Source organism: Procambarus clarkii, chromosome 44, assembly GCF_040958095.1.
Source record: "Procambarus clarkii isolate CNS0578487 chromosome 44, FALCON_Pclarkii_2.0, whole genome shotgun sequence".
Classification (NCBI taxonomy): domain Eukaryota; kingdom Metazoa; phylum Arthropoda; class Malacostraca; order Decapoda; family Cambaridae; genus Procambarus; species Procambarus clarkii.
In genome coordinates, this window is record NC_091193.1 from 12,893,441 (window position 1) to 12,906,594 (window position 13,154).

General features: G+C 38.9%; 1 protein-coding gene across 8 annotated transcripts in view; it reads right to left on the minus strand.

Annotated features, from left to right (window-relative positions):
- Window positions 1–13,154, minus strand: part of LOC123745277 (uncharacterized) — a 77,602-nt gene continuing 64,448 nt past the window's right edge. For all 8 annotated transcript variants that reach the window (XM_045725647.2, XM_045725649.2, XM_045725648.2 and 5 more), the window contains 5 exons: window positions 10,036–10,182; window positions 6,909–7,031; window positions 4,599–4,688; window positions 3,705–3,839; window positions 1–2,287 (listed from right to left, as the gene is read on the minus strand). In XM_045725647.2, the coding sequence (XP_045581603.2) occupies window positions 497–2,287; window positions 3,705–3,839; window positions 4,599–4,688; window positions 6,909–7,031; window positions 10,036–10,182 (2,286 nt within the window). In that variant the 3' untranslated portion in view covers window positions 1–496. The remainder of the gene's footprint in view (window positions 2,288–3,704; window positions 3,840–4,598; window positions 4,689–6,908; window positions 7,032–10,035; window positions 10,183–13,154) is intronic.

Consider the following 13,154-nt stretch of genomic DNA (forward strand, 5'->3'; position numbering starts at 1 on the left):
TGAGTAAATGGAACATTTTATTCAAAAGTCATGCGGTGTAGAAAACGAAATGTTACTTAATTTAATGACTCTTAACACTAATGAAAGTAAACTTAATATAGCCTTTCATAACATATGATAAGAAAATTTCCACTTAATAATGAATACAAGCTTAAAGAATAATACTGATTTCTCAACTAGCAATATTTAACAAATATTTAATTCCAAGCCATGATTATGCAATAATAATCCTTAAAATTTGATCATACAAAAATACTTTGCAGTGCAGCATTAACAAACTCAATTATCTGAATTTAAACAAGCTTGGCCCCAATTTAAAAAAAAAAAGTAATGTAACATAAGGCCCAGCAGCACTAACATTCCTAACATTTTAGGTATGAACAAAAAGCAATGTCTGGGAAATTTATGAATACTTAGCAAAACTCAGAATATTTAAATAACTAAGATGAAGGGTTTTCTCTTGGTCACAAATTATATCAACACTAAACAACAGTGTTTAAAAGTTTTTATCCCCAAGGTTAGAGGAGAATGAAGATTTGTTAAAAGTGGATGATGAAGAGAAAGATTTGACAACTCTTGACGAATTGAAGTCTTGAGCCATGCTTCCAGGGCTTGGAACATTTTGATTCTGTGATCTTGGGGACATTGGTGACATATCTGAGAAATTTGACATATTGCTGAAATTTGACATTCCAGAATATTGTGAAGAAGTGTCACTGAAATGAGAAAAATTGGACATATCAGAGAATCCAGATCTTCCAGACAAAGTAGAAGCCATAGAATCTGTGGACATTTGAGACATGAGAGATTGACCACGATTCATCAAGTTTTTTAAATCTCCAAATCCAGTAGGAAAATCTGGCGTTTGGAAAAAGGAACCTGCATCACCAGTGGAGGAGAAGGATTTTTTGACAGAAGAGGCACTAGATGAGCTCTTCTTTACAGACATGATAGAGCCATCAGGCATATGTTGTATACATGATTCACTCACTTCAGCTGCATCAGCTGCTTCTGACAGCTTTGATTTTCCTTCTGGATCTTCTTCTTGGCGAGAAATCTTTGTAGTTGCTTCTCGACGTGCAGCCTGACTGTCTTTGTCTTTAATTTCGGCAGCAGTCTCTCTATGTTCCATAAAACCATCTTTTTCTTGCACAACATTAGATGTCTGGGATGTAAGGATACGTCGTCCATTTTCTTCTGTAACACTTATATTGGACTGATTCCCAGATCCAACAACCTGCGTAGGAGCAAAAGGAGCCCGAGGTGCTGTCTTAGCCATTGGCTGGAAACCTGTTGCAGCAGGCTGAGGAAACTGTTGAAACATTTGCCGATTTATTTGTTGTTGGAGAAACTGAGATGGCTTACTGAACTCTGGTGGCTGCTGGAACTGGGGCTGGGTTGGCTGCTGGAACTGGGGCTGGGTTGGCTGCTGGAACTGGGGCTGGGTTGGCGGCTGGAACTGGGGCTGGGTTGGCGGCTGGAACTGGGGCTGGGGTGGCTGCTGGAACTGGGGCTGAGGAGGCTGCTGGAACTGGGGCTGGGGAGGCTGCTGGAACTGGGGCTGGGACGGCGGCTGGAACTGGGGCTGGGACGGCGGCTGGAACTGGGGCTGGGACGGCGGCTGGAACTGGGGCTGGGACGGCGGCTGGAACTGGGGCTGGGACAGCGGCTGGAACTGGGGCTGGGACGGCGGCTGGAACTGGGGCTGGGACGGCGGCTGGAACTGGGGCTGGGACGGCGGCTGGAACTGGGGCTGGGACGGCGGCTGGAACTGGGGCTGGGACGGCGGCTGGAACTGGGGCTGGGACGGCGGCTGGAACTGGGGCTGGGGTGGCTGCTGGAACTGGGGCTGGGGTGGCTGCTGAAGATTAGGGCCCTGTTGATGTACTGGCTTGAATATTGGTTGAGGTGTTGGCTGACTTGGACTTGTGACATTGAAAGCTACTTCAGTACGAGTAGGGGCTTTTTTGGCTAGATCAAACTCCATGGTAGAGGAAACGCGAGACGACTCTGAGCCTACTTCACTTGGTGCTGGAGATGAACATGTGCTCGTTTTCGTTGAACCAAATCCTGAGTCGCTAAACATAAGTTTTTCCCTCATCTCTTTTGGCAAGCTTTCAAGTCCATCAGTAGAGGAGCTCTCAAAACTGGAGGAAGACTGAATAACCATCTTGGAGGAGGAACTTTTGAAGGATGATGTGGAGCCACCATCACTAAAGGATGACTGCTGAATACTTGAGGTGCTACTGCTGCTATTCTTAGGACCCACAGTCACTGCAGCACCTTCCTGTTATGACATTTAGAAATGTAGTTCAGTAAATATTAGTCAAAACCAAGTTTTTTTTTATTAAATATTTATGAACTTATCATCAAGATGTATAAATGTTCTAGAATCACTTAATATTATATTTTGACTTACAACAGTAAGATAACTCCTATTAGGAATTTATTAAGCTTTACAATGGGGTAAATTTGTAGACACCCTGTATGATTAAACCATGGTTTAACAAAGGGTGTAAAGATGCAAAACACAACCATAAGGGCATGGATAAATTACAGAAATAAAGAACAAGGCAGCAGAGAGGAGTACCAGAGCATCAGGAATGACGGTCTTGGAGTTCAAAGAGAAGCAGAGAAATTCAAGAATTACATAAATATATCAAAGATTCAATTGCCTTTTACCCATCTCATTTCCTCCAACACTAATTGTGCTTGCTGGGGTTGAACTATAGCTCTCTTGGTGTCACTTCTGAACATAAGTTTTAAGTAAAATATCTTAAATGTATAATAACTTTTTGTACTCTGCAGGAAGGTATCCAGTTCCTTTGAAACGCTCATTACAAGTATCAAATTCAACATGGTGGGAATAATGTATAAGACACCTTTCCAAAAACCTTTCCAAGACTGATGAACTGAAAACAGCCATTTTCTGGGGGAAGCCCCTTGTGGCTTCCTTCAGCTATTGTATGCTGAGATGTTACCATCTACTAGGTCATATCCGCTGTGGAGTTCTATAGGCCTACCAAGCCATTCTCTTTGGTGGTCACTGGAAATAGGAAACCTACCAGAAAGCTGGAAGACAGCTAATGTAGTCCCAATATACAAATAGGGTGACAGGCAAGAGGTACTGAACTACAGGCCAGTTTCCCTAATTAATATACTATGCGAAGTGATGGGGAAGATCGTGAGGAAAAGGCTCGTAGAGCATCTCAAGGGAATGAGCTTTCTGACACCACCAGCATGGGTTCAAAGATAGTAAATCGTGCCTCACAGGCTTAAGAGAATTCTATGACCAGGCAACAAAAATTAGGCAAGAGAAGGTTGGGCAGATTGCATTTTCTTGGATTGTCAGAAAGCCTTTAACACAGTATCCTATAAAAGGCTGTTGCAGAAGTTGGAGAAATCGGCAGGAGTAAAAGGATCATGAAACATTTAATTCAGTATATTACTGTAGTTACAGTTTAACCCCCATAGACATATCATTACCTGCTTTACATAACAAAATTTATACATTATAGAAAAACATGGTACAGGTATAGAAAATTACTGCATGTCCAAAATGCTTGCCTTTAGATTATAAAAATAAATTTAAGCCTAATTGTAGATTTCAATAACAGGCGACAAAATGGAAGAAATTGCTATACAATGTAAAGTTTACTATTTATGGTTATTTGTGAAAACTGGTAAGGTCAAGAAATCTTTACCTTCTTTGGTGCTTTGATAGTGAGAACACCATCCTTGGACAATGCGGTTGTTACTAGGTCAATATCTGCAGCTGACGGCAGTGTAAACTCCTTATAAAACGACTTTGATGATGATGAACTACCATCTTCCGAGACCTGAAAATAGTAGATGCATTAAGAAACGATACGAAACCACGATACGAATGAGTTGATTTGTATTGTCGTATTTTGATGGTGACAGCTTTGTCACATGGAATATAAATGAAGTAAAAATAAAATGGTATAACAAAGTGGATGTAAATAAGATTTGATATACAACACAATAGAACTCAAAACATTGGAAATAAATTGGAGAAGTATAGATACTGGTTTGTTTATGGAACAAATTAGTCGAGAACATAATAGATGTACTCACCTAGTTGTGAGGTGAAGTGGGATCACTGGAGTGTTTCAAGTGTAGATTTAGACATACGAGTGAGCTTGGGTGGATATAAATGTGTGCTGCCACTGATAGGCCAAAAGGCGTTTTGGTGTTTTTGCAGTTTCCTTTATTCTAATGTTCCTAATCTATTTACTTAATTTATATTGATGGACATGTGCTATCATTAGGATAATCTGTGCCTGTCAGCTTACTCTAACTCATTCATCACTAAAATGTATTTTGACATTTTTGTAATATCAAATAGAAACACTAACTTTCATTTCCCACTTGTAAAAAGCAAAAATGCCAAATGTTATTTTCCTAATAACTTCTTTCTTGTATTGTACTATAGTATACAGTACAGCCATACAAGCTTTTCACTTTGTAATAATTACTGTATTTGCTTGCTTACTTTTACTGTAAAGTGCTGTAATTCTAACAATACTGTACATGTACAGTAATTCAATAACAGGCAACAAACAGAAATTGCTAACCTTCTGGTAGGATCCTTCCACCACAATTCGATCGTCCACTGCACGCACCTGCAGCTCCCTTGGATTGAAATCCTTCACATCCATCACAGCCTAAAAGAACATGTGTGTCAGAGTTAATGTTCAATGCACAATTTTTTTAAGATCTGCCATTCTTGTTTGCAGTGCCTTTGGTATTAAGGTATCACATACAGTACTTTTATTCTGCTGTGTAAGAATAACCAATGTAATGAACTTTTAACTAAAAAAATTGCAGTTTATTTTCGATCTTAAAATTATCATTAAAAGTATCCTATTTCCCTACAGAGTGCAACCTCCAAAATCTAAACTTTGGTACAGTATATTGTTCCAGAATGGGTTTGGAAAAGAGATTAACCCAGATTTGGGGATAATTTTTATTTTTTAGCAATTTATCACTAATTATTAGTTTGATAAAATCAAAGTAAATGATTACTTTGAGGTGGTTACACAGATCTCTGTCCTCATGGCCCAGTCTCAAACTAGGCCTTCTGACTGGTGGTCTGGCCAACCAAACTGTTAGATGCTGCTGCTCACAGTTTGACACATAAATTACATCTTGGTTGATCAAATATTCTTTGGAGGTGTTATCATTTCCTTTTTGAAAACAGTCAGATCTTTATGTCCCCTTATGTTTTGAGGGAGGGTGTTGAAAAGTCTTGGGCCCTAATATTTATAGAGCTCTTAGTATACTCAGTGCACCTCTGCCCAACCACTGGCGCTGGACGATAGACCGACTGTCTCACTTCATGCAGCTCGGCGTTCAACCCCAGACTGTGCAAGTGATTGGGCACCATTCCTTTTCCTCATCCCATCCCAAATCCTTATCCCTTCCAAGTGCTATATAATTGTAACGGCTTGGCACGTTCCCCTGACAGTTCCGCCCCCTTAACTTAACAGAGGTGTGTCACCTCTGCTTTTCAAAAAGGCAATTTTGCACAGTCTGCCATGCTGCCTGGTCTCTCAAGTAAGTAATTTCTGTATGTAGATTTAGAAGTAATTAAATGTTTTATTAAGTGGATTTAGGTAGTGAAGGTAGTAGACCTGCAAGTTCTCCAGGTCAGTAAATTCAGTTTTGAAAGGGGTTGTTAGTGCAATAATATTCCACCCTAGATCAGAGTAAGTTCACTTCTGTACTAACATTTTTGGTCATCTTTTGTATTATTAAGCCCCAGTTATTAAGATTATCAAAATTGAATTTACTGAATTCTCCTTCTCTTGGATTTGAGAAGAGCTGCATGGGGTCTCTTTGTCTATGCTTGTTTTTTATCACTATCATTGTGAAAATAAGATCTAGGTAGTTGGTTCTATTTGCTGGTCAATTGTATGCGACTTTGTTTACACTGCTTCCTTAAATTTTCTGAAATAATGATACAGTAGAGGTATTTGCAAAGTGTTTTTCCATTTTAAGTGTCGTAGATTGAATTCGCAAATCAAAAATGATTATTGGGGGGGAAGATTTGTTAAGTTTTCTAAGCAGTATTCTACTTTTATTAGTTTATCTTTAAACTGCTTAGGACTTGCATCTTATATCATATATGACTTGTACCATATACAAGGATAATAGCTACTTTTTTTTCATAAGTATGTCTACTGTATAATTTGTTGTGTTTAGTAGTTCAGTGCAGGTGATCATCTTTAATAAATAGTCCTGCCCTGTAACCCATGTTTTCTGTCACACATGAAAAGATTGTATTCTGGCATCCATATTTCAGTGTCAGGTAGTCTCTTGTGAGTGTTTCAATTAAAGCTGCAAATACAGTATTGCATATGCCTCACTGAGGAGGCCAGTTATATATATAAACAATGCCAGTAAATAAATATTCTACCATGATAAACAGTATACCAATTTTTTTTTAATTGCATTGCTGGCCTGTTGAAACCACAGTGAGGTGTGGTGGGTGTGTCACGTTCTTACACTACAAGCTCTAAGATTTATTGCACTAACAATAAGGCTTACATTAATCTACAGCCTACGAGTATAATTTAGCTAAGATAATTGTGCTCAGCAATTTGAGTAAACTAAAGCTAACAAAAAATATTAAATATCAATAATTTGAAAGTACAAGAAATTTTACAGGAATTTAAACCTTTTGTGATAATACTATACTATCTAAATGAATATAAAGAATTAGTATCTAGCAATGTGACAAGATGACTTGCCATATGAGGCTAGTAAACATCACAAATGATTTTTAGGGTTACAGTGGGATTTACAATGCCTAATTACCTTTCCTATCAGCATCTCTGAGCAATAAATAGGAGAACTAGCTTTTCAATCTTGGTAATAATTACCTGGAATTTACCATCCTTTTCTGTTATTTGGAGAGCCTGTGAAGCATAAAGGTCCTCATCGATCTTGCTGGTACGAATCTTGCTGTATACATCACGGCATTCTGATCTGGAGCCTTGATTAACCTACATGGTGTCAAAAACTTTAATAAAAGGCATCCTCTCCAACTTGATTCATTCCATAATTAGATAATTTTGTATGTCTTTGTTAAAAACAGATTTGGAATTCCTTGGAAATTTGTATAATTTATTATATAGTATTGGATAGATTGTGTTAGGTTCTCTAAAATTATTAGACTACCCTACACTCTTACAACATATGTATGTAGTAGGTAAATCATGTATGAAGGAAAATTGAAGCTAATGTGAGTTTATAAATGACTGACCTGTGAGAGTGAAACATATGAGCATGTATTTATTTATTTATTTAGCATGGAATTATAAGAAATAAAGCTTTTAAAACTATTTAAGAAATGCATATACAGTAGTGTAATAAGGCGGCAGAATAAGCAATGAAGACGTGTATGTAAGTGACTATAGAGAAAGCAAGAGAGATGTGGGATATTAAGATTCAAGAGTAATATTCCATGAAAGTTTGTGCATACAGAAAGGAAGCTCTAAAGTCTCTAGGCAAATCCAATATAACCACCACTTTGAAGGAGAGTTCTCAGTAGTTATATACAAAATATCAAACACACATTACCATACTGAATAGTAAAGAAGGAATGATTAAGCAGAAATACCATATTACTATAAATGAAACCAAAAACTTCAGATCAAACTGGAAACATTGGAACTAATATCAATGAACATATGATTTGTTTATCTTTTAAACAAGTTTTATTTTATTATTGGTTACAAAAATTATATATAAGATTGTCAAGTGAAAACAATGCACTGTTGGTATCATGCCTTCGTCTGTGTTGCAAATGATTGATGCTACACTATTCTGCAAAGTTCTTTCTGTCTTGATACCCACCATCCAAAAATGTGAGTGCATCTATAGTGACTGTGGATGATGTGTACAAAATATAGACCAATACACCAAAAAATAGGTCCATGTTTTGTACAATTACTTTTGAAGAGGACTGGAGAAGGAAGGCAGTAATCACACCTAACACATCCTAGGCATAGCACAGCACTTATATATTTGTACTAAAATAGGCCTATGATTGCATGTTTGGCCTAGGACAGGTTATGTTAGGTTTATGGTAAGTGTCTCACTTTCTGTATTGTGCTTTACAATTCCAATACAGTAGTTCAAACCATAGACCTTTTAAGTACAACAGTCCATATGTTGTATATTCCACCCACAGCAGCTATAAATTCAGGACTATTATTTTTGGAGGATATGATGGTCTTTTGACACCTGTATTTTGGTCAGGTGTCAAAAGCTTCTGCTCCTACTTAAGCAGGAGCAATCTCTCAGCCTCTTAGAAACAATGTTAGGAGTTTAAATTTCTTCTACACAAATGTCAGAAGCCTAGTGAATAAATTTAATGCATTATGTGCATAGGCTGAGGTTGTGAATCCTGACATCACTGGCATCAGTGAAACATGAGGACGAGAGGACATAATTGAAGGGAATTCCATCTCCCACCATGGAATGATCAGAATCTGTACTGTGCAACATACTAGCTCAACTGACAGTGGGAGCATGCTACTGGACTGACATAGTAGCAGCAAAGGAAGTTGCTGATCTGCATGTGATCACTGCAGCATCCGAAACCCAAATCTTTATAATGGGGAACTTTAAGTACTAGACAATAGATTGGATAAATCTACCACAAGCAGAACAACAATTTCATGACCTGCTACAGGATTTTTCTCATACAGCTATTCAACTTGAATGGAATGGAACGACGGTCGGAGATTGAATGCCGACCTGCATGAAGCGAGACCGTCGTTCTACCGTCCAGCCCAATTCAACTTGAGCTTAACAGCATTCTTGATCTCGTGCTAACATCTGAAGAGGGCCTAATCAATCAAATTCAAGTTGGGGAAAAGTTCACCCCTTTGCGTGATCACAATATTCTAAAGATAGATTACAATAACAGAAACCCACATAAAAGTCCAGGATGATGACTTTCTAGATTACCCTTGAGGAGACTATCAAGAAATGAGAAAGCAACTGCAAAACAAACACCTGGAGGAAGCTGATGGCATGGAACACAACACCATGGCATGGAAGCATCATGGGAAAATTTCATGAAGGTCATCACTAAACTCGTTCAAAAATGTGTGCCAAAAAAGGGAAAGGGAATGATACAGGCAAATGATGCAAAGCAAAAGAGCTTTAATAACTAAGCAGAACCTCTGGAGAAGGTATATATCTACAAAGAACAATGCACATTATGAGATAATGTACTGTAAATAGGACATTAAATTCAGCCACCCAGGAAATCAGATCAGCCAAAAGAAACTACAAAAAGAAAACCTGCCCAAAATATAAATAAAAGATCCAAAGTAATTTTAAGAAGTACCTGTAAAACCAAAATAAAAGGCTCTGTTGGACTCTATAAAGATGAGACTAAGTTATAATAGGCGATAAAAGGGCAGCAAACACCGAATAAATACTTTATATCAGTGTTCACACCAGAGAGATTAGATAACATCCCATTACCCACACGAATGTTTGAATGCGGTGAAGAAAACGAATTAAGGGATATACTCATAACCGTAACATTCTATGTAATCAGGAAGAGCATTTACAAAACTAAAAGACTCAAAAGCATCATATGGGGTGCCCACTATACAGAACGATAGGATTGAGTAGGCGCCAATTCTTAACTGTACGGCTGTTCACCCAGCACTAATTGGGTACCTGCTTGATAAACGATTGGCGGGTTTTACTAGTTTCCAGGGAAACTAGTGGCTCAGGATTACCGTGAGCTGCGGGATGGGAAAGAGCTCTCAGCCTGCTAACAATAGTCAGCAGTCGTCTGTTCCTTTTTTATATATTTTATTTTTTATTTTGCAGGGATATTCCTGCGTGGGCCCTAAACCTCTGGCTGGCCCACTAAATGTTGCTTGTTTCTGTTTTACTTGGGCGGAGTATGAGTACCCACCAATGTATATATTATATATAGCAAAAAATTTAATAGGGACATCGTTGATGACAAATACCTACCTTGAGTCCTTTATTATCAAACTTGTCCAAGACTGACTGAATAGCTCGTTCGAAGTCTTCCCAGGACTCCTTGAAGAATGAGTCATCGAAGAAGCTCTCTCGTTGGACCACATTGAGAGACTTTCCTGATGGCATCTTGAAACCTTCCTGAAAGATAAATGCGGGTCATGATTCAACTTGTTTGCCAGTAAGAAACTACGGGTGGCGTGTTAAGCAATTGTGGATAAAAAGAGTAACGTACTATGTACATGAAAATAGGAAGGAATTTCAATCTATACTGGGGTTATCTGCGGGGAACAATAACTACTCTTTCTTTGACATATGCTACACATATCTGGTCAGGTACTATCTGAATCTTAAGTACTACTAGCCAAGCAAGTCACTGAAAGATACCAATGTTCACCTGATATGGACATATCTGCATTCCTGTATATCTCCCCCTTTATATAAAGTGGACATTGTACTCGACAAACTGAAATTAAGCACTTCTTACCCTGGTTACCACAATATGGTACTTATTGCATACGGTGTCATCTTCCAGAAACTTTAACAACAAGGTACACCTTTTTGTACTCTTAATAAATTCCCCTCGAGTTCAATTTGTTTATCAGTAAGTGTGTTCCAGACTATGTCATATTTTTGTCCGTTGTTGAGGACAAGGAAGCTTGTTACAGTTATCACGATCCCCTTAGGCCAGCAGTAGACCTTTCCAAGAAGGCAACCCCACAACATTTGACTAACACCCGAGTGAGTACTGCTAGGTGAACAGCAGTTCCATCAGATTCAGCACATGGTGGAGTTGAACATGACTAAGGAAAATGCAAAATAGCCCCGTTAAGAAAAAGAGGTGCAATAGGTATGCTAAGACAGTTCACAACATCAAATTAGGTGAAATAAAACTTGCAATTCAAGCACGTTTATTGAGACGATAAAATACATCTCAAAGGGATAGAGTAGACTATTTCTACCCCCAAAACTTGCAGAAACGTATCTGTGCTGTCACAGGGCTAAATGCTCTGGCTCCAAGACCCTAGAAACCAAGACTATTCTTATATGCTGGCGAATTTACTTCAGGTCAGACAACAGCCTCTTTATTAGATCATGAATCTTGCTACAGACGCTGTCTTTTCACTAAATATGGGTTCTAGGGAACAATTTCAAGTGATGACTCTAGAGTCGGTCACCTTAGCTGATCCTCAGATTGGACAAACTACCAATAAGATCAGAAGACTGACATTATATCATCGAACTTTTGGGGGAATTACTTGTGTTCCATGAACTCATTGTGCTCCGTGATTCCTTGGATCATATTTATCTGTGGTCCGGCGAAGACACTGGCTTTGACCTTTGCTTCAAACAGCTTAGGGAGAGGGCAACCAGAGACCCAGGAATGAGTACCTCTGAGTGAGAAGGGAAGCTGAAAAGCAACTGGAAAACAACATTGCGTCTAAAGCAATGACAACTTGTCGTTTCAAAGCCACATCAGAAAGAAAACAACTATGTAGGAACAAACGATGAAACATGATATGTGAGGACTAATGCAATGAGAACGAGAGGAGCGTGTGAGAAACAACTTTAGGTACCAGGAGGCTTCACAAAAAAAAAGTGTCCGAGCTTAGGGGGAGGGGGAATAATGGAAACAAACCAACACTGGAGGACTTTGAAATAACCAGAGACGAAGTAAAAATTGCACCTGGTGGAACTGAACACGACTAAGGAAAACGAAAAATAGTTGAAAACAGAGGTGCAATAGGTACACTAAGACAGTTTTACAACATCAATGGCCCACGATTGTTTTACACTTCCCGCTAAACATGTGGACCATAACTGGCCGACATCTCACGGTGTTCAAGAGATTACTTGATAAACAACTCGATAGGATACCTGATCAACTATGCTGTTATTTATGTTAGACTGCGAGTAACTGGGTCCAACAGCCTGGCTGACCAGACTACGAACCTGGAGAGGGCCTTCTACTGTCTTCCTGGCCACCACCAACGGGCCGTACACTTTTACTCCTCACAAATCACACTGTTGGTTCAAGTAAATATTTGTGAATGACCAGCCTGGCGAGTGGAGGACGAGGGGTCCTCCACGTTTGGTTGACTGACAGCTATGCACATGCGGCTGACTATTGACAGGCAGGAAAGGATTGGTCTGAGGCGTCTCCAAGATTTCCCCTTTTCTCAATTGCAAACTAAATAAATAAATACAAATAAATAAATATATAAAATAAAAGACATACCACCTCTGGTGCAACTGTGGGGACCCACAGCCTCAAAGAAGGGAACACACAGCATTCAGAGAAAAACTTGCCATTTAACTCTGAATACGTATGAGTGTTCACTTCTACCACCCCTCCCCCCCTTTTTATGTTGCACACTTTATTTTTCAAGGTTATACAATTACATATCTGATTGTTTACAAAGAGAGAACATTAGGGGAAACTATATTATACAGTATATATAATTCTCTCAATTTCCCCAACGAAGGGAGAGTTTAGTTGGCAGCGTCGCATCTTGTGATTGAACATACAGTACTTCCACAACAGCAGTTCAACCCGCCCTCTTAAAACTAACGTCACTTTTCGCTGGTATGCGCGCTATGGCCAAATTTAGACGTAATTTGAAATGAAATCGACTCACAAACGTGACGTACTGTCCCGTTTTCTGTTTGAGTCGTCCGGCTTACTCGGCAAGCTTAAAAGAGGAAACTTTCCATTAACGTTTTTTTATACAGTTTTAAAACTTTATGAGAATTTCCTGCCCACCTAACCTATCAGAGGACCCATAACTTACTGTTGTTGAAAAAAATCCCAAATTTATTTTCATTTTTTTTCATTTTCAAATTACGTCCATATTTGGCCATACTGGTAAACGGCCAAAAGCGACGTTCTTTTTAAGAGGACAGGTTGAGCTGAACACCTTCACCCCCTCCCCTCTCCAGAAGAAAACTCGCTGAAAACAGCCTTCTTTGAGGCTAGGTTGTTAATCCTGTCACTTGTACCCAGACACGCTTAACTGTCCTAAGTGAATAAATCGTTAAAAAGAACATTAACCTTTACTAACCCTTAAACTTGCATTACGTTATCACTTTTTTGCGGGTGAAAAGCGGTCTTA